The sequence below is a fragment of the Typopeltis vanoorti genome, chromosome 22 (assembly GCF_054136105.1).
Source record: "Typopeltis vanoorti isolate ZY-2024b chromosome 22, IOZ_Tvanoo_1.0, whole genome shotgun sequence".
In the NCBI taxonomy this organism is placed as follows: domain Eukaryota; kingdom Metazoa; phylum Arthropoda; class Arachnida; order Uropygi; family Thelyphonidae; genus Typopeltis; species Typopeltis vanoorti.
Window position 1 is genome coordinate 95,492,396 of NC_143570.1, and position 26,044 is coordinate 95,518,439.

At 35.5% G+C, this 26,044-nt stretch overlaps 1 protein-coding gene across 1 annotated transcript in view; it reads right to left on the reverse strand.

Moving 5' to 3' along the window:
• Nucleotides 1-2,330: 2,330 nt before the first annotated feature.
• The window catches only part of LOC150094575 (histidine protein methyltransferase 1 homolog), a 165,194-nt gene continuing 141,480 nt past the window's right edge, over nucleotides 2,331-26,044 (reverse strand). The window contains exons 7-8 of the mRNA XM_090412128.1: nucleotides 16,011-16,126; nucleotides 2,331-4,538 (exon numbers count right to left, since the gene is read on the reverse strand). Coding sequence (XP_090268254.1) covers nucleotides 4,495-4,538; nucleotides 16,011-16,126 — 160 coding nt within the window. The 3' untranslated portion in view covers nucleotides 2,331-4,494. The remainder of the gene's footprint in view (nucleotides 4,539-16,010; nucleotides 16,127-26,044) is intronic.

The following is a 26,044-nucleotide window of genomic DNA, read 5'->3' on the forward strand; positions in this document are numbered from 1 at the left end:
GGGAAGTCAATTGAATAAATTTATATGGAATAAGAGAGAAATTAGTCGGAACACTAAATTAGCTGTGTACAAGACAGTGTTCAAACCAGATTTAACTTATGGATCTGAGAGCTGGGTCAGAAGTAAAACACTTGACCAAAGACTAGAGACCACAGATATGAGAGTCCTGAGAAAGATTATAGGCATGAACAGATGGCATCAATGGCAATATCATATTAAAAACGAGGATATTAGGAAAGAACTTGACATTGTCAGCATCCAGGAATTCGTTAGCAGAGCTAATCTCAGGTGGTATGGTCACTTAAACAGAATGGGCAAGGAAAGATTAGCAAAACAAGTGTTCTCTGCCAGGTTGGCAGCAAAACGACCTAGAGGAAGACCAAGATATAGGTGGATTGATACTGTACAAAGTGCTTTAGACGATAGAAATATAAGATCTGATAATGTTGGAGTCTTGACACGTAACAGACTGATTTGGAGGAAAATTGTAGATAGGAAATTAATAATGATGTAAGTTTTTCATGTAGTACTATCATATCCTGTACACCCCTTGAGGGTACATGGCAGGAATTTGATGATGATAACCATGATGATGAGCTACTCCTTTTCCCTGATTGGGAAAAGGAGTAACTACAGACAACAAAATCTTCTGGTATAAAGATTGTCTACTACAATGGTGATGTTTTAAATTTGTTCAACAAGATTGCTGAAGACAGACCTTATTAATTGCAAGTTTTTTTTTTTTTTTAAATCACACATGGCTCATTTTTTACAATCCATTGTGATCTTGTAAGTTGAACTGTCTTCAATGATAATGTTATATTCAGATCAAAATATTTGATTTAATAAAGTTTTATTAAACCTCCTGTGTCTACGTGTTTCAGTATACTGATAAATCATGTCTAAGCAAGGTGGCATACTATATCCACTTAACAATGAATTACATTATTAAGAAGTGATATCAAAACTGATGATACTGAAATCAGTAATTTTATGAAAAAGATGATACTCTCTTAAATAAATTCACTCTAAGTCTTCATACCAATTATAAGTAATTGGTATGAAGGGTTATTGTTTCTCGCTTATTTTTGTGTAACAAAAATCAGCGAGAAAATTAAAAAAGAAATGGTAACAGCATTCTCACTTGTGAACTTACAGGACAAATAAAACATTTTAGCTATATGGTAAAAATTTTAATGAAGAGGACAAATTAAATATGAAAATAGATACTATAATAATAATATTTTATTGAATAAATTTATATGGAACAAGAATCAGCCAAGTAAAGCAGAATATGGGCAGTCCTTGATTCTTGTAGATCCATCTTACAGATGATGTTGGGAAAGCTTCTAGTGGCATTTTATGCCAATCAGGGGTTATTGACAGTCTATGCGAAACTTCCAACAAAACTATGAGCTTTGGAAGAGTTGGCAACAAATTGCATAACTAATGTCAGACTGACGTGTAGTCTCCACTGAAGGAATAGTTATGATATATCGGATCTTTTGTAGTGTGAGTTACAAGTTTAAACAATGGAAGTAAAAGACCAAGTAATATGTGCAGTGCATAAATGTAATGAGAATGATCTCGAGATGAAACTGAATATCATCAAGAATGTGATTGCAGCATTGCAAGCCTATCACAGGACTTTCAACTAGCTACAATTGTGAATACAAATATTTTGTTTTAAATTTATGATTTTATTTATTTATGCCATAAATGTGAACAATTTATTTTAAATTTCCTTTATATATTTATATATATAAAGCTTTATATCACAAACATTTCTAACTTACACGTCTGTCATATACCATCACTTCCAAAGGCTGATCTGACTTATGATTGGTCCTCCAGAATGCAACCCATCCATAAGCACCCAGGAACTGCTTGTATAAGACAGTGTTCAATTTAACATATGAATTAGAATTGAAACAGATATATACCACAGTTGGTCAAAGACTGGAGATCACTGATATGAGAGCTGTGATAAAAGGATGGTATCAAAAAGGAATATGTATACATTAGCAGTTCAGATATGAGACATGAAAGATTAATCAAACAGGTATTTGAAAACCAAAATCTTGACAGAAAGGTGCAGCTAATTAGTAGTACTTTAGAAGACAGAAGTGGATCTGACAATATTGGAAACTTGGCAAATAACATTAATTTAGAATAAAATATGATTTCACATTTGGTCAATTGGTTTTCTGGATGAGATGAGATGAATGAAATTTTGGAAAGAGTCTACCAAAAAGTGACTAAGTTAAGCTCAGCTCTGCGAAATGTTAAGAATGAGAAAAGATTGAAAGAATACCAAACGCAAAGCCTGGTGTATAATAAGGTCATTTATTTATTTTGTGTGCAAACTACAGAAAATCTAAGAGCATACTTATGATTAAATGCATATATTAAAAGACAAAAATGCCACTTGCATGAAATATTAAGTAAAAACATAAAATGTCAAATTTCACTCATCCAGTGACTAATATACTTTAAAGCTATTTCATTACACTCCATTAAATCTTCTTGGGTACATATATTATTAATGTCTATTAAGCAGCATTGCAGAAGATGATCTGTGGTTTGTGTTTCACCACACGAGCAGCTGTCATTGTCTGTGTAGCCCCATCTGGCCATATTCTGCTTTGATCTGCCCATTCTGGAACGAAGTCTATTCAATGTCTTCCATCTTTGCCAGTCAAGATGTAAGCCGGAAGGAAGAGATTCGTTTAAGTTCAGAGCCTCTCGAGATTGTTCTTGTCACATTGTTGAATCAACCAACGGTTCCACTGAGTGAATAAAACTTTTCCTTGATCTTAGCCTCTTATGTACTGGAACATGTCCATACAAAGGATGCTGTTCATCATTTAGTTGTTATTTAAGCTCATATCTACTCTGTGTAGTCCTGATGTGAGGAGGTGCAATACCAGACAGTGAGTATAGATGGTCAATTTTTGTAGGCTTAAGGCAGCCGGTAATATGCTGACATGTTTCATTAAGAACCTTATCATTTTGGCAAATTTAAAATTTTGACATGTGATGATCGTTCGTAAACAGGGCTAGCATACTTGGCTATCAAAAAACAGAGTGCCAGTGCAGAGGTGTGCAGTACTTGTGTATAATAAGGTCATAATAAGATGCCACGAGCAAATGAATAAAAGGTTTTTTTTTTTGCTTGGAGAGTGGAATGCATTATCTGAGTATGGAAATAGTAAAGAAGTGCAAGATGGAATTTGGGTTGGACATGATAGTAAAGACCTTCCACAGCAGTTCTTTTCATTCCATAGAGATATGATGACAGTAATATTACTGGATGGAATTATCTGCATCTGTTCTTCACCTGGTTTATATTCTGTAAAAGCCTTACCACCTTGACAATCTGACTTTGAAACTAGTAATGCATAACTGTGCCAGATTATCATAATGTCCTGTACACATGTAATGAAGTGCTGTAATGAAAACTTGAATAAATCTCAAGATTTATTCAAGTTATCTTGATTATTCAAAATAAAATTATTCATTTTCTCTTAAATATCCTTCTATTCACGTGAAACATCTCAGAAACCAAAGGGTGGTTACAAATACAATATGACTGTTCTACATGATCTCGAAGATTTTGTTTAACATCAAGAGAAATCATGTAACATTACCGCAGAAAATGAGCTTCCCTAGTTCAGGGAAGCTCATTTTCTGCGGTAATGTTTTTTAATCTTTCTAACTAATGAACATTAATAATAATGTTCATTAGTTGGAAAGATCTATGTTCAAATCTTTTCTAAGACACAAAGAATCTTTATAAGAGCTTTTAAAGTAAAGGTGAGTTAGCCAGTATCATCATACAGAGGCAGCAGGGTTTCTCCAACTGGAAACTCTGTTGTTCATTCTGTAAAACAGACATACTGGCCACAGAATATATGCAACATACAGACAAAAATACATTATAACCAATAAGCACACTGATTTTATAAGACTGCTGTGCACCCTGTTCATATGACCTCACGATTGTTATATCAATAAATATCCACAGATGCTTATTGATTTTTGTAAAATAGATAAATTAAAATATAACAGTTTCAATATACTATTTAATGAAATGGCAAAATAGTATAGTAAATAAGTAATCTCATTAATGCTCTGGCTTTGGGATCCTTTCTCATTTACAGTAGCATATGACTGACAGTATAAAACAATATGCACACTTACAAGAATTATAGCAGTTTAAAAAAAAGTGGGGGGAAACAGTTAATTCCTACATCCACAAAAAGGAGAAATAATAACAACACAGCTATATTTTGAATATTACTTTTATTACTTTAAAAATTTAGAGATCTTACCATCATGTGCTTACTCATAATGTATTTTTTGTTCTAACTTTTGTACCTATTAATGGATCCAAAAGATGTTTTAAGCAAATTCCAGCATCAATCGTAAGTGCATTTCACTAATAGCCAGCATCCAGAGAGAAGTGTATAAAGGGTCTCAAACTTTTTTCACTTAAATATTTTTAAACTTCATTTGAAGAATTTCCCTTTGAATACCTACAGAGAAAAAAATACAAGAACTTTAAATGTTATAGGATATAGATAATTTTACTGTTCTCCATATGACATAGATAATATCTAATAATAATTCAATGAAAGTCCATTTTTTTTTTCTATTTTAAATAAGCAATTAACATGTTCAACATGCAGATTATACTAAAATATTATTACGGTTTATAGTAAACATGCTGCATGCATGAATGAGAAAACTTTTTTTTTTTTTTTGCCTAATTACAATCATCAACCATGTGCTTTTCAGTTTAGATTAGCCTTATCAGAGTACAGCTTTTTATTTAATTTATTATTTCTTTTATGCTAATTTTTATATAAAAGATAAAACCTATACTGGCATTATGGAAGACTAACAATATTGCTGACAATTTGATCTGTGGTATTAGGTTTCATGATATAATTGCACGAATTACTTTTACACCTGCACACGAATGAGTGGCCTTGAAATGCCATATGTAATTTTCCATCTTCACTAAAAACTGCCAAAATACCTGAAATATTTTTACTTATTCTAAAGTTTCTCCATTGAGAATGCAGCTGAATTTTACTATGTTCCTGCCTATTTTTATAGTTTGTCTTTTTATTGTTGATTTTCTTGCCAAATTGTTACAGCTGTTAATCAATCATGAAAATCTGCACTGAATCGGTTTTAGAGGTACATCATCTGTGTAAAGCAAATTGCTAAGTTTCACATATCTCTGATTCTAATATCAGGTTTAATGCTAATTTCTCGCATAATGTGATCCATATAGATAATGAATAAGAATGGAGTTTGTGTGCACTGTTGTCTTACACCTAACTTACAACTTAAAATAAGACTATTGTTCTGTACAATGTATTTACTGCCATATAATTGGAACATTTTGAAAAGTTCTCTCTGAGCACCTTAGTTGTATGATTTCCAGATATACAAAACTTAAGTACAGCTCCTTGTTATATTTCCACGATTTCTCAACTAATTGTCATATAGCGAAAATCTGATTTTTACAACCTCTATTTGACCTGAACCCAGTTTTGTTAACCAAACTTCTCTTCCATAATTGTTCTTAGCCTCTTCTCAAGTATATGAGGTGTGGCTATTAAATAACGAGACAAGGTGCGCTGTGAATCGTGTACTTGTAGCAGTGGAATGCACTTGCGCCATGAATGACTTGAAGGTTCTAGAAGCAGTTGAGATAAGCATTGTCCACTGTTGCTCATAGTTATTCTGTAGGCAAATTTTGTTTAATCCTCTATCCAAGTGTGAGCAAACAAAGTTTGCGCCTGAAAGTATCTTCAGGACTGGGGTAAGGTGGTGCAACACCAGGACGACTCCTTGCAAAGGTGGAGCAAGATACTAACACTCCTATCTCGGTATCTCTCATAATGCAAAACACATCTCCTTGCAGATATGTCTAATGTTATGCATTAAGGGAAGGGCCACTACCCAGACTAGTTTCAACCTTTATTGAGGTCTCTTCAGTGGGAGCCAGGCAAGTGGAGATACCAGCCAGAAGCATTTGTAAGGTCATCTCTACCTATAGGAGTTAACAAATGGTGTGCCACCTTTTTAATAAATTACTCTGGATTTAAAGAAAGATGTTGAAAGTTTATTTTTCACTTGGTTAGAATATAATAAATTTAGTTTAATCCTTTATCTAAGTGTGAGCAAACAAAGTTTGCTCACACTTGGTCAAAGGAGATACTGAGATAGGAGTGTTAGTAGCTTGCTCCACCTTTGCAAGGAGTCACCCTGGTGTTGCACCACCCTACCCCAGTCCTGAAGATACATTCAGGAGCAAACTTTGTTTGCTCACACTTGGATAAAGGATTAAACTAAATTTATTATATTCTAACCAAGTGAAAAATAAACTTTCAATATTCTGTAGGCAGTTATAAAAGAAATATGTGTGAAGTCGTTTTTCCAGAAAAACAAATTTGCCCTGACATAATGGAATGGCTGACAGCAGAAGATCATCACATGTGATGAGACATGGATTTTCCAGTATGATCCAGAAACAAAGAGACAATCGATTCACTGGAAAACTCCATCACCGAAAGAAAAAAAAGCAAGAATGAGAAAGTCAAAACTGAAGGCAATGCTGATGATTTTTTTTTTTTTTAATATATCAATGGCATGGGGTAATAGTTGAATGGGTACCAGAGGATCAAACAGTTAACCATCATTATTACCTTGAGATTCTGGCCAAGCTGGGAGAATGAGTGAGGAAGAAGAGATCCAATCCATGAAAGGACAATGCTTCAGCCACAGTGAAGTATCTGGTTGATAAGAAGATTCCAGTGTTGGACCATAAAAGTTTAAATCTGCATTGAAGGGCACCCATTTTAAGTCAGCGGATGAGGTAAAGGAGAAAACAGCAGAGCTATCGAAGCAGATAACACCTGATGACTTGCAGCACTCCTTCCAACAATGGAAAATTCGTATGCAACGGTGTATAGATAGAGGAGGGGAGTATGTTGAAGGGGATAACAATTAAGTTGTACAATTGTAATAATAAACCACAGGTTTGCAACCAGTCTCGTTATTTAATAGCCACACCTTGTAATTGCATTAATCTTACCTGGAACACTCAACGGAGAACTTTCTTACTAATTCTTATAATCACTTTTATCTCCTTTCTTACATATGGGGAACTATGAAAGCTACTCCAATCATCTGAGATTTGATCTTCTGACCAAGTCTTCTAAAATTATGCATGTAGGCACTGAAACGACACTACATGCCAAAAGATCAGGCTTTCTTATGCCTACCTTATACAATGGCACTAGCTTACCCTCTTTCCACTTCTTGGGCACCTTTCTCATAGCCAGACTCTCATTCAAAAGCCAAGTCAACAAAAGAGCTGTCAGTACATTAGTGCATTCCTTCAAAATCCGTGGTAAAATCACATCCAGTTCACAATGCTTTATTAACATACAGAATACTCAATATTTGAAACACACTCTCCACTTGCACTTCTAAACCTAGCACCTGTCCCATTCCTCTAGTATTAAAAACTACTTCTTCAGGATGAAACACCCCAATAAACACTCCACTATGTTCTCTGAATCAGAATTCCTTAGGATTTTTGTTGGATTTCAGAGTCAATCTCTTCTCATATTCCAGTTTTGCTTTCCTTATACTTTCCTCATACTAGTCACTCTCCTAGCCTGAGTCTTATATGCATGCATCTGCTCCCTTTATATCTTTTCCATAACCTCTTTTTCACCTTCAGTTCCCACTTGATATCATTTGTCATCCACTCTACATCAAATTATGTTCTCATTTAAATCACTCGAGGTGTACAACTTGCTACTGCTGCTAATATTTCTTAACTAGTTCCTATGCACCAACGATATCTTCCAATTCCTCCATTCATTGAATTGCTTCAAGCTGATTTCTAAGATTATTAAAATCACCTGTCATAATTCCACATAAATTACTTTCTCTTCGATACTCCTGCATCTATTTGCACTCCAAGTCAAACCACATGGTCACTCTCCCCAGCTGGGAGCAGAGATGCCATCTCAGTTGTAATCAGACTTTTTGATGCTATGACCAAATCCAGAACTTTTGATCCTTGTGTTCCTTCTACTACATACTGCTTAAGAATTCTATTCCCTTACTATTACATGCAGTTTCCTCTTCCCAAGTTATTCTGCTGTAGTGAAAATCTCCCATAATAATCATTATTTTCACACGTGCTAAGCTCAACTGCCTAAACATCTCCTGCTCTTCACTCTCTATGCTTCCTGGCTTATAGCAACACCCCAGTAAATATCCAGTCCTGCCCACCTCTACCTCACACCATATACTCTCCAAACCATTAATGCCATTGCCCTCCACTCTGAGAGGACCCAACTCATCACTTACCATTACATATACTATACATGCTATACTCTGCTACTTCTAATCTTGTCAGTATATCTTATACCATGTCTCAGTGATCCCAATTATCTTCAGACAGGTTGGGGCTATCTGCACCACCAATTCATCTCCTTTATTCTGGATACTCCTACCATTAGTATAAAGAATCAAAACATTGTCAGTGTTTCTGTAGCTACTAATGTTCCCTCCAGACTTCACTAGATTCTACATTACAATGTGTTACCCCTTCGCTCAAGTGACTATTCACACAAGAGACCACCCTTGATATCATCCATCCTGATAATTCTAGTTGCCCTGCACTGACACTCACCTGCTCAGAGAATAATATTCTCTCTGGATGCCGATGTCCGTCTTCATTCAAATGCATGCAGTCTCCTGCATACAGTTACTTTGTTTTTAATTACCCTCCAAGCATCCACATTATCATACCTGGGTAACATACTTGCTATCTTCCCTCTTTCAAGTCTTCTGCCATACAACCTCTAGCATGAACCTCCAATCCCTCACCACCTGATTCACGCTGGCTCTCAAGTCATTTATATCCACTGTCACAATCATCTCATCCACTCTTTCATCTCGCTTAATTATCACAATAACAATGTTTTTCATTCCACCAGGCAAGCACTCCACAGTTCATCAAATCTCCATATACCTCTTACTTCACTGTTTCTTCCTAGCTTAATTGTCATAGTCAAACTTCCTCTCATTCCCTTGGGTTTCCTATTCTCTCCCCCCCCCCATCTATCATTCTCATTTCTTGCTTCTACTCTCATTCACTTCATATTCATTGTTTCCAGTCTTCTAATTTCTTCTTTCATATAACTTAACTCATTCCTCTTCTTTCAGTGCATCTATCCCTCTCTGTGAGCAACCTACTCTCACTCAATGTTCATCTTCCCAATCAACACCATCTTCCAAACCTACTATATCCCCTAATTGTGTGGTTCCAATAATTTCTGGCCTGACATAAAAAAATTCATGCCAATTTTAAAATGCCACGTGTGACAGATAGCACCATCTATGGGAAGGTGCTATCCGTTAGTTAATTTGACTACCAAGTGTTAGTCAAACGAGTGCGTCCAACTGACGCACTCGTTTGACTGACACTTGGTAAAAACTGTGATAAATTTTTTCACCAAAAGACTTACTCCAAGTGCTATCAAACAGCAATTAGATGTTTGATAGCACTTTGATGAAAATGTCTTTCTTATCGAGGAGAACTGCTCTATGACAGATGACTCAAGCTCCAAGAAATCTCAGCAACGTTGAGGCTTTCTATAATAACTGTCTTTCGCATCATTCACAAGAAGCTTCACATGACGAAGGTCAGTGCAAGGTGGGTGCCCCGACTTCTCTCTTCAATTCAGAAGGAGCATTGTGTGACCTGTTCCCACAAGGGAATCAGAGAGAAACACTAGAATCGATTGTCACCAGGAATGAAACATGGTCCTTTATTATGATCCTCTTTCCAAAAGGAAATCCATGCAGTGGCATGAACCAGGCGAAGCACCACCGAGAAAATCAAAGCTCACTAAGTCCATCAAGAAGATCATAGCAACAATCTTTTGGGACTGCTTGGAAATTCTCTTGATTGACTTCAAGGAAAGGAATACCACTGTGAATGCAGAATATTATGCTTCACTCCTGCATGACATCATAAAGGAGAAGAGACGAGGAAGCCAAGTCATGGTGTTTGCCTGCTTCACAACAATGCTCCAGTCCATATGGCTATTGTTGTGAAGGCTGCAGTGAAGGACTGTGGCTTCCAGGAGATTGAACACCACCCTATAGCCCAGATATCTGGCACCCAGCGACTATTACATCTTCTTGAAATGAAGAAAAACTTGAGGAAGAAAATTTGCAGATGACAATGGGGTAAAAGATGCAGTTTTAGGCCATTTTGCAGACAAAAGTATAGACTATTTTTTCAAGGCCATAGAAATGTCAATTCAATGTTGAAGTAAAGGGAGATTATGTTGAAAAGTGACACAGTTGTTTTCTTTCTATCACTTCTAAAAGTTAACCAGGCCAGAAACTTGTGGAACCACCCTCGTATATTCTTATTCACATGCTGCTCTTCTTCCTCGCCTTCAATCACGCTACTTGTTCTCTCTCAGTCAGCATTTACTAGTTTCTGACATAATGCTGCCGAAATCCGTTATGCTAATTTTGATATCACCAAGTTCTTCCCATTTTCTACACTTTAAATAGACATGCATTTTCTCACCGTTGGGATGCAAACATGCTGCAAGCATTGCATGCCACGCTGTGTAAAATGTAGTCTTTAAATGGTGGTGAACTCAGTGATTAAGTATCGGCAAACTGAATTGCAGTCACTACCATTACTCAAACGCTGCACAAAGCATACTAACAAACTACACATTCTATCTAGCTTAGACTCCCCGTAAATTGAAAGCAAAAATTCCAATAAATTATAATGAAACCTATCTTTTTTTCAATACCATCTTGTAACATGTCTGGCTGGCTATAACTTCACCCTCTCAGGTCTAATTATTATCACTAAGGTGTCTTTTTATAACTGTGATAATTTTAAATAATAAAAATGAATGTGTCTAAACCTATCTTATATCAAAGAATACCATAATAAAAAAACTCAAGCTTGTTGAGAGTTGTTACTTGTGCCACTATTACTTTTTTCTCCTGCTACTTTTATATATGACAATCAGAAGATGTAAAACAAAAGTGGACTGCTTTTGAGTGATTTCCATACAATTATTAAACAAAGATACGTCTCATTCATTACGAACTTTCATTACCTTGGGTTCGTGGTATCAAGTTAAATGGGCATTTTATTAATGCTGCAAGGACTTTTCAAGTTGATTTGGTTCAGCATATTCAGATATTTTCAGGATAGAGATAAAATCATAACTAAAATAGTTTAATTACTATTTCTTATATTCTGTCAGTCAAATTAGCATAAATACAGAAGTAAGTCAGACTGAAGAACCAAAGAAGATCTAAACTCCTAAATTGCACTGCTTATTTCATCAGTGGTTTTGTGATATAATTCACAATGAAAAGGATAATATATATACAATACTTGTGTATTTTGTTTATTTGCTAATATTTAACTAATTTTATACCCATCATTTCAATTTCAGAGCAAAAAATATTTGTCATAGTATGCAAGCACTATTAATCAAGTTATTAGTGTAAACAATTTAAAACTGTAATGGACAAATGAAAAGAACTGAAGTCCTAATTTGAAAACCTCTACTGTTAGATACAAAGGAGTTTTACAAGTATTAAGTTGAAGTCAATCTTAATATGGCAATCTCCAAGACTAATATGGCTATACATATGAAGGTTTGGAGAATGTATCATTACTTCTCTGACTCCAAAAACACTCTTCAAACCTCAATAAATATGGCTCTTGATTATTTAGACGTATGTGCTGGTTTGAACTCATAAGGTTTAATGAAATGTATACAGCATAAAGCAATGAAAACTGTTTAATTATAAATAATTAAAGCTTAATCAGTCCTATATTTCATTTCAGTCACTGAGACATCATCAGGTAAACAATATTAAAATTGCGAAAACACACATGATAATAAAGAGAGCCTAAAATCCTATGAGGGGTGCCTTAGCTGTTGGATGGGAGACCTACGAATTAAAACTTCTTAAATTTTGGGAAGTTTAATACAACCATATTTATTAAGATAAGGTTTTTTTTTTTAATCTGTTGCTAATTATAATCAAGTTTGCTTCACTACGACAAATATGTCCTATATAGTGTAGCTTAGCTCACAACTGCAACTGATCTTGTAGACACCTGGTTTCTTAAGTGGCAGTTAAGGAGGTTTCAGATGATTGGAATTTATTGGGTAGAAAGTGACTTTTAGATTTGTCCTACAAATCTAAAAGGACAAACTGGCAGATCAGACTTGAAGATGAGATATGCTAAGCACATACAACAGATATATAACATCTAGTAGAATGGCAACAAACTGAAATGCTCTACATTGATCAATGCTTTTACTCAAGAGCCAAAGTATCAGCTGAAATGATGGCATATCCTCTGCAGCATCTCTTGGTATTTTTGGAGGCTTTTGTCCACATGATATCTAATTCTAATTTAGGAATCTTATTTGGGGAGATGGCAAAATTGAAACTACAGGAAAGGATGTTCATTTCAACCCTCAAGGAAGATGACAAAACTCAAGCATCAAATTATAGGACAATCTATTTATCAAGTGTTGGAGAGACTAGTGACAACCAGGATCCAGAATTAGGTTGAGAACAGTGGTATTATCTTTCACTCAAATCACAGATTCACTAAAGGGGTTTATGTTTTAGTAATCTACTTACTTATTACAATAAGGTAACAGATGCACTGGAAGAGAGAGAGATACACGGCAGTGTCCTTAGAGTTTGTGTAAAGGCTGTTGATTGACTATCAACTTATGTGGTAATCTAACTAGAGCAGATGAGGTTGGATATTAAATTAATGCATTGCACTGGATTGGAGATTGGCTATCTGATAAATGTTAGCAAGTTGTGTATGGGGGAGAAATATCCCAGAAGAGGGAAATCAATAGTGGTATACCTTGGGGGAGGGGGTTAAGGCCATTCTGTTTAACCTGTATGTTAATGATATTGAGTTAGATTTGAATGGGGATATTTGGTTGTTTGCAGATGATGCAGAGTTGGGAAGAACTTTGAGGAGGAAAGCAAACGTTGTGGCCTTATAAGAAGATTTGAATAGACTGAGTGAATGGGCACAGGAGTGGATATGACAGTTCAATGTATGTTGCAAAATGTAAGGTTTTAAAATTTGGAAAACAAAGATGGGATGTAGGATTTACTCTTGATGAAGATATATTGTTGGAGGTGAAGGAAATAAGAGATCTTGGGGTGATAATGGATAAGAATCTATAATTCTGAGGAATGAATTCTGGCAACAATGTGCAGAATGCTAACTTGTAGAATTAAGGAGATTTGGGTTCCACTGTATAAGGACTTGATTATGCCACATGTGGACTACTGTGCACAGATCTGGTCACCTAGTTTTCAAAAGGATTAAGAGATATTGAAAAGGGTCCAGAGTTGATTTACTAAGGTAGTTTCTGGAATGTTGAGTATGAAGAAAAGTTGAGAAGGTGCAATTTACAGAGTTGAGATAGGAGGAAGAAGGGATATGATAGAGATGTACAAGTTGGTAAGGGGTTGTTATAGGATTAATGTTGAAGAGTTTTTTCAAAAAAATTGGCGAGAAAACGAGAGCTCATCCCTGGAAGCGGTATAAGGAGTGTGTGAGCAAGGGAGTGAGAAGCAGGTGTTTTCATGGGGTTGTGAATCATTGGAATGCATTGCCTGGGAGCATAGCGTTGCTGAGAATTTGAATTTAAGGCACAGTACAATGAGCTGTGTGTGTGACAAACGGATCTCCTGAGATGTTTTTGACTCCATGGGGCCTTAGTCTAATAATAATAATATAAACTCTAAGCTATCTGTGACTGATATTAGCCTACAATTTTGAAATATAGCCAACAACAAAGGGAAATAATAGAAAACTTGTCACATTTAAAAGAAAAGTACAGAGAAAAATTTTTGGATTATCTTACAATCAAAATACTGCACAGTATGAATGAAGACATAATGAGGAACTATGAAAAACTGCTTCAAAGACCCGACATCCTATCATTTATAAAAGTAAGGGAATTCGGTGGTTTGGTTACATTTGGAGAGCAGATGACCAGTTAAACAAGTACTTACAAATAAAATTGACAAGAAAAGATCCACAAGAAGACTGTGAACATGTTGGAAGGATGTGGTAATGAAAGATTTAAGACAGTTGGATGAACACCTTACACTAGATGCAGCTTATGACAGAAATAAGGAGATAATAGATGCAGCTTATGACAGAGAAATATGGAGAAAACTGGTCATGGCAGAATTATACCTGAACAGCCCATTAAGCTGTTGAAGAATAATAAGTAAGGTTCTCCATTCAGGATGCAGTTGACGTTTTCAATGTTTCTACCCATTTCCATTACTTTTATTGCTGATTTTCATACCGAATTTACTATTATTATCATCATCATCATGCTAAGACCCCATAGGGTCTCAGGATAATAAGGAACTAGGTCCCTTATTCTTTCATCATCTATACAACTAATGCTGGAGTCCCAGCATTAGTTGTATAGACAAAAATCCTATCAAATGCCTTGGAAATGTCAAGCGCAACATCACGTTTCTCCAAACCTTTCCATTGAATAAGTTCATAGATGATGTAAGCAAGATCGTCTGTAGAGCTGATTGTGAAATCCATATTGGTGGTCACTGATTATTTGATATTTCTACAGGTGTTGAAAGAAGTTGACTGTTGACAATCTCCATTACTTTAAACAACACTCAGATGAGAGCAATAAGTCAATAACTTGATGGAGGAAACATTATTATTATTTTTAATTGATTCAATTATGGGTTTTCTTCCATGCTATGGGGCATATGCCAGCTGAGTATAATATAATATACTGTAGTGATGATGAGGCGCAGTTGTTAGGTTAGGAACACATCTTGGGTACAACTGGTAGATTTCGCCATTACCAGAAGCCTTTCTGGTATCTTGGTTGTTCAAGATTCTTCTGATGTCGTTCTGGTGGAAAGGCACAGGAAGCATGCGATGCAATGTTTCAGGAGATGATTTGCCTTGGCAAAAGTTTCTTGAGAAAAATGATGCCAAGAGGTCAGCTTTATCTTTAGGTGATGTTGCAATTTGGGTGAGAAAGAGGTGGAAGCAGTTAGACAATTTTGTACCCAATAGTTTTTGTGAGCCACTGGCACAGGTTATATGAGTTTTCTACATTTAGCCCTATCCAAGTCAAACTTAGCCTGGTTATAGATGGTTTTGCAATAATGAAGTAATGACCTGAGTAAAAGATAGGAATTTTGAATAGAGTGGAGATGAAAGCCTTCATCCTACCACAGGTAATTTCAGCAACGAGATCACAACAGGTATCTAGATCTGGAGAATGAAAACAGAAATCTGACTATGAAAAGGTAGGGAAAGTCTTGGAGATCTTCCACCTGACAATGTTATGGTGCTGAAGTACACAAGGTTGTGAATAGTTGAGGGGAGGGCATTCAACTAAAGATGAAATTTGAATGACAATACTATGATCTGAGTTATCATGAAGTGTGGTCACCAGAACAGTGTACCTAGAAGAACTGGTTAAGAAAATATCTAGTGTTGGTTGAATAGAGAGAAGTGTCAGGAGTAGGAAGCAACTACATTTCATACTATTAGCTATAGACACTGCAGTTTAATTTTGTTTATCAATTGTAATCTTCAACATATAGCACCGTTCACAAATAAGCTATTCTTTGAAGTTTCATTTTAAATGAGTAGTGGAACTACTTATTAATTGACAGTATCAACTTGAAAATTAAAACCCAATGAAAATGATTCATTGGGTTTTAATTTTAACAAAAACAGTAAACATTTTCTTAGAAAATGAACATGATCATGAAAGAAATATGCTTATATTTAAACATCTGAACAACTAAATAAATACATATGTGATGTTTGAAAATGGAAAAGTATTTGACAAAGCATTATTTACCACTGCATAGAGATTTGCAAATATGAATATCAAGTACATCATCTTCTTTAACAAGTTCTTCAAACTGTCTAGTACCACCTCCTACACCAAAATAGCATGTCTTTGCTGCAAGATAGCTGAATAAAAGTTCAGGTTTTAAACAGGCCTATTTATGGTCCTCAAAGTGGAAAAAAGTACACTAATTTATCGCTTATTCACTACAAACTTGCAACATGTAATAATCAAATTTCTATAAACAGTTTTTGTTTTCATATAATATTATCTAGTATTCTGAGAGAATATTGAGTATGGAAGAGAAGTGCCTAAGTAGCTGAAATGTTTTACTTGTTCCACAGGTTCTCCATTCACAACAGTTGACATTTTCAATGATTCTGCCTATTTTCATTGTCTTTGTCTTTTTATTGCTGACCTTCATGCCATATCTATTACAACAGTTATTCAATTTAGTCAGAGAATCTTGCAGACTTGTAGCGGATTTATTTAGAAGTATAACATCATCCGCATAAAGCAAAGAGCTGACATTAACATCTCCAATTTTGATATCAGGTTTAATACCACTTTCCTTCATAATGTGATCCATATAGATAATGAATAACAGAGGGGATAATGTACATCCTTGTCTCACACCAGATTTAACATTAAGCCATCTTCCTGTACTTCCTTCAATTCTAACTGCTGACTTACAAATCAAATAAAGACTAAGTATTGCTTGATATAATGCTCCTTCGACACCATATAACTGCAGCGTATTGAATAGCTTCTCTCTTGGTACCTTATCATATGCCTTTTCCAAATCGACAAAATTTAAATACAGATCTTTGTTATATTCCCATGCTTTCTCGACTATTTGTCGTAAAGTGAAGATCTGATCCTGACAGCCTCTATTTGGCCTGAATCCAGCTTGTTCTTCACCAAGCTTTTCTTCCACAATTCTTCTCAACTGTTTCTCAAGTATACTTGCATAGATCTTGCCAGGAACACTCAGTAGGGAAATACCTCTGTAATTCTCACATTCAGTTTTATTTCCCTTTTTATATATGGGTACTATGAGAGCTCTACTCCACTCATCGGGAATTCGTTCCTCTGTCCAGGCTTTCTGAACTATGCAGTGCAGCCACTGTAAGACTTTTATACCACCATACTTCAGCATTTCTGGTCGAATATCATCTACTCCTGCTGCCTTTCCACATTTCAAGCCTTTGATGGCTTTTTCTACTTCAAGTATGGATATGTATTCCTGACTGCATGCCTGGTCAGCGCTTTTTATCACTGTGCTGTCATCACTGCTTGTTTCATTTAGCAGTTTTTCAAAGTAATTACTCCATACTTCAAGGATATCTTTTTCTCCTGTTTTCATGTCACCTTTATCATCTCTAACTCCTTTTACAGCACTCTTTCCTCCATTCCTAAGCTTCTTCAACAACCTCCAGAATATTTTGCCACCTTCTTGATATTTATTTTCTATATTCTTGCCAAAGTCCTCCCATGACTTTTGTTTAGCTAGTTTTACACACTGTTTAGCTTTCTTACATTTGTCTCTGTATTCTGTAAGAGTAAAAGCTGACTTATTTGCCAGGAACTTTTGATATGCTTTCTTCTTTTCCTTCACTGCTTCTTTAACTTCCTGTGTCCACCAGAGAGTTCTGATTTTTTTATCCTTGCACACAACCTCACCACATGCCTCTCTGGCAGAATCAATCAATGTTTTCTTCAGAGTTTGCCACTGAATCTCCAAGGTTTGATTTCTGTTCTCAAACTCTTTCATTTTTTCTTCAATAATATTTGTGTATTTTAGTCTACAGTTCACATCTGAGAGCTGCTCAACTTTTATTCGCTTTAAAACTTTCTTACATGTTATTCTTTTCAATATGAAATTCAATTTTATCCTGCTCAAGACTAAATAGTGATCACTTCCAATTTTAAATACTCTGTACACTCTGGTGTCCTGCACCAGGGAGAAAACATCACTATCAACAATAACATAGTCAATGAGACTATGTTATTCCTAGCTTCTTCTATCTCCATGTGAATTTGTGCACATTTTTATGTTGGAACATGGTGTTAGTAATAACCAGTCCATGTCCTGAGCAGAAATCCAACAGATATTTGCCATTATTATTAGCTTTGCTCTTTTCTCCAAATTTTCCCAAAATATTATTGTATGTCTCACAATCATTTCCTACTCTGCTATTTAGATCCCCAACAAGGACCAACTTTTCCTTTTTCATTGTGTCAGTTGCTTTTTCTAAAGCGTCAAAAAATTCCTCCACTTCTACCTTAGTAGAACCTTCTGTGGGACCATAGGCACAAATAAGTCTCATTGTCCAGTTCCCCATTCTCATATTTGCCCACATTACTCTACTTGATACTGACTGCCATTCAAGAAGATTAGCCTCGTATTTTGTGTTGAATACTATGGATACTCATAATTAAAAACAATACTAATTAATAATTATGACTTCAGTTAGTCTTTTTAAAAACTGACATACCGATTTTATGTTGGTTTTTAAATCAATCCAGCTAATTGTTGTTACATACAAAATCGCTGTGTCCAAATTGTTTAGCAAACTTTTCCTGTTCACCATTCAAGATCAAACTGTCAATTGAGAATCCAGCACTTCTTTATGTAGAGAATCACTGAAGCAATGCTTCATATCAACATTTGTAAGCTTGACTTTCTATTTTTTTGCTTTGGTTATGTTGTTTTCCAGTGCCAAAATGTAAACATTTTTATCTTTCTCCACTATGTTGATGTTGTTTGTTGAAAAGGACAAATAAAACGTTTTACACACTTCAACATTTTTCACACCACATTTTCATGAAAACCAAGAGACATTTTCTTTTAATAGACATGTTTCCTATGGAAGGATTCATTTTTAATTGATTTTACAACAGTAAAATCAATTAAAATGTGACAGTGTTTAGGTAAAATGAGGGAGGAGGGCCAGAGGCTAGACACTGCAGAGGTAGATAATGAGGGATAATCCCCATGGACAGAATCAGGTTATAAACCAGTCCATAATCTGATGCAGGTGGTCATAAAATCTAATTCACTCCTTTCATTTTTGTCAATTCCAAAAACTATCGAGAATATTTGCTAGTTATCAAAATTTGTAGAGTATATCTGTGTAGAAGGCTCATTATAAAAGCAAAGCAACTGTATGGGAATATGCTTAAATAAAAATTAGGCCTTTTTGCTCATTACAGCTGCAATCTCATTATTTCTGTGATCATTACAACAATGTTTAACTGTATTATTATCTGAGATCTCCAGGAAATCAAGTACTCATCGCCCAAACTAGCTTTCATACTTTCTCTTAAATTCATGAGGAAAATTGTTCCACTCATTCACTGCTCTGTGAGACTAAAGTCTAGCACTACCCATTGCTTAACTGCAAACAAACTTCGATGTATGCCCTCATGTTCTCTTTCCACCTTCCATATAATGAAAAATTTTATCAGACAATATCCTATAACGCCCATTGAGAAATTTATAGACCTCTATTATATCACTCTTCTTTCTCCTATTAACAAGAGTCTGTAGTACAAATATTCTCAATCTGTCCTCAATCTACATTCCATAATCTTATATAATCTTTGTAACTCTTCCTTGCACCATTTCCATGGTTTCTTTATTACCTCAAAATTTTGGAGACTATATCTGTGAGCAGTAATCCAGCTGTCTATGATACAATATGACTTCCATATTTTTATGTCACTGTCTGTTCCAGCATTAAAGTTATCTTCTGTGTTGTATTTGCAATTTTTGCTGTTATCTTTGAACTTCAAATTCCTATCCAAGTAGCTATAGTATTCAACGCTAAATACAAGGCTAATCTTCTTGAATGGTAGGCAGTCTTAAGTAGAGTGATGTAGGCAAATATCAGAATGGGGAACTGGACCAATGAGACTTATTTGTACCTATGGTCCCACAGAAGGTTCTACTAAGGTACAAGTGGAGGAATTTTTTGAGGCTTTAGGGAAAGCAACTGACACAATGCAAAATTGGTCCTTGTTGGGAATCTAAATAGCAGAGTTGGGAATGATTGTCAGACATACAAAAATAATTTGGGAAAATCTGGAGAAAAGAGCAAAGCTAATAATAATGGCAAATACCTGTTGGATTTCTGTTAAGGATGTGGACTGGTTATTACTAACACAATGTTCTAACATAAAAATATGCACAAATTCACATGGAGAGAAGAGGCAAGAAATAAGAAAAGTCTCATTGAATATGTTATTGTTGATAGTGATGTTTCCTCCCTGGTGCAGGCCACTAGAGTATACAGAGGATTTGAAATTGGAAGTGATCACCATTTAGTCTTGAGCAGGATAAAATTGAAATTCGTATTGAAAAGAATAATATGCAAGAAAGTTTTGAAGCAAATAAAAATTGAGCAGCTCTCAGATGTGAACTCTAGACTAAAATACACAAACTTTATTGAAGAAAAAATGAGAGTTTGAGAACAGAAACCAAATCTTGGAAATTCAGTGGCAAGCCCTAAAGAAAACATTCACTGATTCAGCCAGAAAGGCATGTGCTGAGGTTGTCTGCAAAGATAGAAAAATCAGAACTCCATTGTGGACACAGGAAGTTAATGAGGCAGTGAAGGATAAGAAGAAAGCATATCAAAAGTTCCTGGCAAATAAGTCAGCTTGTGCTCTTAGAGGATACAGAAACAAATGTAAGAAATATAAACACTGTGTAAAAAAAGCTAAACAAAGTCATGGAAAGACTTTGGTAACAATATAGAAAATAAATATCAAGAAAGTCGTAAGATATTGTGGAGGTTGTTGAAGAAGTTCAAAAATGGAGGAAAGAGTGCCGTAAAAGTCATTAGAGGTGATAAAGGTAACATGAAAACTGGAGAAAAAGATATACTTGATGTATGAAATAATTACTTCAAAAAATTGCTAAATGAAGCAATCAGTGACAGCACAGTGGTAAAAAAACACTGACCAGGCATTCAGTCAGGAATACATATCCATACTTGAAGTAGAAAAACGCATCAAAAGCCTGAAATGTGGAAAGGCAGCAGGAGTAGATGATATTCGACCAGAAATATAAAGGTATGGAAGTATAAAAGTCTTACAGTGGCTGCACTGTATAGTTCAGAATGCCTGGACAAAGAGACAATTCCAGATGATTGGAGTAGAGCTCTCGTAGTACCCATCTATAAAAGGGAAATAAAACTGAATGTGAGAATTACAGAGGCATTTCATTACTGAGTGTTCCTGGTAAAATCTATGCAAGTATACTTGAGAAACGGTTGAGAATGATTCTGGAAGGGAAGCTTGGTGAAGAACAAGCTGGATTCAGGCCAAATAGAGGCTAGCAGGATCAGATTTTCACTTTACGACAAATTGTTGAGAAATCTGAATATAACCAAGATCTGTATTTCAGTTTTGTAGATCTGGAAAAAGCATACAACAAGGTGCTAAGTGAGAGGCTATTCAAAATGCTACAGTTATATGGTCAGTAGGCAATATAGCAAGCAATACTTAGTCTTTATTTGAGTTGTATGTCAGCAGTTAGAATTGAAGGAAGTACAGGAAGATGGATTAATGTTAAATCTGGTGTCAGACAAGGATGTACATTATTCCCTCTCTTATTCATTATCTATATGGATCACAATATGAAGGAAAGTATTATTAAACCTGATATGAAAATTGGAGGTGTTAATCTCAGCTCTTTGCTTTATGCGGATGATGTTATACTTCTAATTAAATCCACTACAAGTCTGCAAGATTCCCTGACTAAATTGAATAACTGTTGTAAGAGATATGGTATGAGGGTCAGCAATAACAAGGCAAAGACAATGAAAATAGGCAGAAGCAATGAAAATACCAATGCATTGTGAATAGAGAAACTATAGAAGAAGTAAAACATTTCAGCTACTTAGGCATGATTTTTAGTGAAGATGGTAAATTAAATATGGAAATAGACAACAGAATAACAAAGCTGGTATGGTAAGAAATTATTTGAATAAATTTATGTGGAATAAGAGAGAAATTGGTCAAAACACTAAATTAGCTGTATACAAGACAGTGTTCAAACCAATTTTAACTAATGGATCTGAGAGCTGGGTCAGAAGTAAAACACTTGACCAAATATTAGCGACTGCAGATATGAGAGTCCTGAGAAAGATAAGGGGCGTGAACAGATGGCCAATGCCAATATCATATTAAAAACGAGGATATTAGAAAGAACTTGACATTACTAGCATCCAGGAATATGTTAGTAGAGCTAATCTCATTTGGTATGGTCACTTAAACAGAATGGGAGAGAAGAAAGATTAGCAAAACAAGTGTTCTCTGCCAGATTGGCAGGAAAAAGAACCAGAGGAAGACCAAGATATAGGCGGATTGATATTGTAAAAATTGCCTTAGAAGGGAAATATAAGATCTGATAATGTTGGAGTCATGAGAAGTAACAGATTCATTTGGAGGAAAAATGTAGATAGGAAGTTAGTAATGATGTAATTTTTTCATGTAGTACTGTTATATCCTGTACACCCCTTGAGGGTACATGGCAGGAATTTGATGATGTCTAGAATAGTATGCTTTTAGAAATTTCATTTCCAACAGCATATGATATTGTACACTTACAAACACAAACTGTAACTATTATCATTGCCCCAAATTTCTAGCCTATTCAAATCATTCTACAAGTGCTGGATATCAGTAGTATCCCTTATTGCCCTGCTTATCATTGCATCACTTTGCATTAGTAAACAACTGAGTAAACGTCTACAGGTAGATCAGGTCATTAATGTATAAATTGAACAGCAACATCTTAAGGACCAATTCCTGGGGAACATTACTGGTCACCTTAAATCTGGTTGATTCACACCCACCATATACCACTTTTTGATAACTGTCAACCATCTATTTATCCAAGTCAAGAGTTTATATTCCAAACCCATACTCTCCAGTTTATGCAACAGCCTTTCATCCTACCAGCAAAATTCAACTGTATCATAACATCCCTTTCTCCAACTTAGTCATAACATATGTGCAAATTGCTAAACACGGCCTTACTTTAGTAAACCCATTCTGTTTCTTGAAGAGTATAGCTTTTCTATCAACCCATTTCTGTTGTTAACTTCTTGCCAACCTCTCTAAAATCTTCGCCACCACTCCATAGATACTGATCGATCAGTAGATAGTCATATCAGTTTTTGCACTACTATTCTTATACAACAGAACTAGCACACATTCTTTGTTGAAAGTTTATTTTTCACTTGGTTAGACTATAATAAATTTAGTTTAATCCTTTATCCAGGTGTGAACAAACAAAGTTTGCACCTGAAAATATCTTCAGGACTGGGGTAAGGTAGTACAACACCAGGCAACTCGTAGCAAAGGTGGACCAAGCTAACATCACTCCTATCTCAGTATCTCCCATAATGCAAAACACATCTCCTTGAAGATATGTATAGTGTTATGCATTAAGGGAAGGGCCACTACCCAGACTAGTTTTGACCTTTATTGAGGTCTCTTCAGTGGGAGCCAGGCCCAGAAGTGGAGATAACAGGCAGAAGCAATGGCGAGGTCATCTTTACCTATAGGAGTTGCTAAAAGGTATGCCACCTTTTTATTAAATTACTCTGGATTTAGAGAAAGATGTTGAAAGTTTATTTTTCACTTGGTTAGACAATAATAAATTTAGTTTAATCCTCTTATCCAAGTGTGAGCAAACAAAGTTTGCACCTGAAAATATCTTCAGGACTGGGGTAAGGTAGTACAACACTGGGTAACTCGTAGCAAAGGTGGACCAAGCTAACATCACTCCTATCTGAGTATCTCCCATAATGCAAAACACATCTCCTTGTGGATATGTATAATGTTATGCATTAAGGGAAGGGCCACTACCCAGACTAGTTTTGACCTTTATTGAGGTCTCTTCAGTGGGAGCCAGGCCCAGAAGTGGAGAATGCCTAACATTATACATATCCGCAAGGAGATGTGTTTTGCATTATGGGAGATACTGAGATTGGAGTGATGTTAGCTTGGTCCACCTTTGCTATGAGTTGCCTGGTGTTGTACTACCTTACCCCAGTCCTGAAGATATTTTCAGGTGCAAACTTTGTTTGCTCACACTTGGATAAAGGATTAAACTAAATTTATTATCCCACATTCTTTCTATTCCTGTGGTATCTTTCCTAAGTTGAGACTCAAGCAAAAAAAAAAATTTTTTAAAAAATAAAAGTCATAGCCAATTTAGATGAACATTACTTTAGCATTCATACTGATGTTCCACATCATGCAACAGTTTTTCAACCTCATTCTTGTGCACCTCAATTTCTTCATCCAATGTGGTAGCACTATGCACAATGTTACATACACCTGATTGCTATGATATATCAAATCAGCTCTCATTAATCGAACAATCTTGTCAGCTTCCAAAAAGAGTACTATCTGAATTCAGTCAAGTTACTCTTTCACATTCACTCTTTCTTTTACTTGTGTTATAATGATACTTTTTTTTTTTTTTTGGATTGCCTTTAGACTGCATAGCCAATTTCTTTTCATACCCAGATTTAGCTTTCCACACAACACTCATAATGTTTCTGCCCTATGCTTTATATATTTCATAATTCCTCTTGCTCTTTTTCTACCACATCATCATCTTCTTCTTCTTTTGGATCTCTTGTTTAATAAGTTTGCACATCAGTTTCATTCCCACCCTATTTGTTCTTTTGTGATACAGTCAGATACTACCTCATATTTAAGCACTTTTTCAAAGATTCACATGCATTGCTGATATCTTGCCTATTCACTGACTGATACCATGGGACCAAAGATAGTATTTTTCTGGGTTTATCATAATTTCCAGCTTTTGTAGTTCAGCATGTACAAGGCACATACAGAAAGTTAGGTCTGTTCAGATTTATTGTCAAATAATATATGGGAGAGGGATCGTCCATGCATAATAGCATAGACTGACTCATTAACTAACTTTAGTTCCATTATAGCCTGTTGTCTTCTACAAATAATTAAAAAGGAGCGTTGTGATAAATACATCCCACCAGTTGCAAGATTCATGGTGTGATATGGTTTTTGTTGTGGAAAACAACAGTGCTGCAGAAATTCACCGACAACTGCATAAGGCATAATATAATGAGTGACAGTAAGGTTAGGCAATGGTGTCATTTGTTTAAAGAAGGGTGCAACAATGTTCAAGAAGAGCACAGTGGTCGGTCAAGCATGGTGACAAGACGATTTGATGTAAAGAGTGAATATGAAAATTAACTGTGGTTCCTTGCTGAAGAAAATCAATGAGCAAGATCTCTTTTCAGTCCCAGAAAACAGTAGCAATCATTTTCATGACAATTGCTGTCTAAATTTTTTTTTTTTTGCTTTCAGAAGTGATGAATAGCACCACTGCATTGATTGTTGTTTTGACTCAACATTTGTGTATGAAATCCACATTCCATCACCAGTTACAATATGAGAAAAAAAGTTCATCTTCATTTTTGTAATGCTCCAAAAATTTCTGAGCTGATTTCCACTCATTGCTGTTTATGCAGTCAGCATTTTTCAGACCCATCTAAACACAATTTCCTATGCCCCAGCTTTTCTGTCACAATTTCATGAATGACTGAGTGTGAAACTTCCAGGAATTCAAAAGAAAGTTCTGTAATTGTGAGATGATTCTCGTGAATTTTCATGTTCACTCTTTCCACCAAATCTCTGTAATCATGTGGCCAGCCACTGCAGTCTTCATCGTAAACACTGTTATGCCCTAACCTTACTGTCATTCATTACATTAGGCACGTAACCCTTAAACAGTCAACAGTGAATTTCTACAGCCCTATTGTTTACCAACGACAAAAACCGTATACCACCACAAACCTTGCAACTGACAGAATTTTTTTTTTTTTTTTATCACAGCATTCACTACATATTATTTGTAGAAAACAAGATACTGGAATGAAAGTAAAATGGTTAACAGTTAGCTGATGAGTCACTCTATGCTATCACACATGCATGACCCCCCTCCCATATATTATTTGGTGGTAAATTCTGAA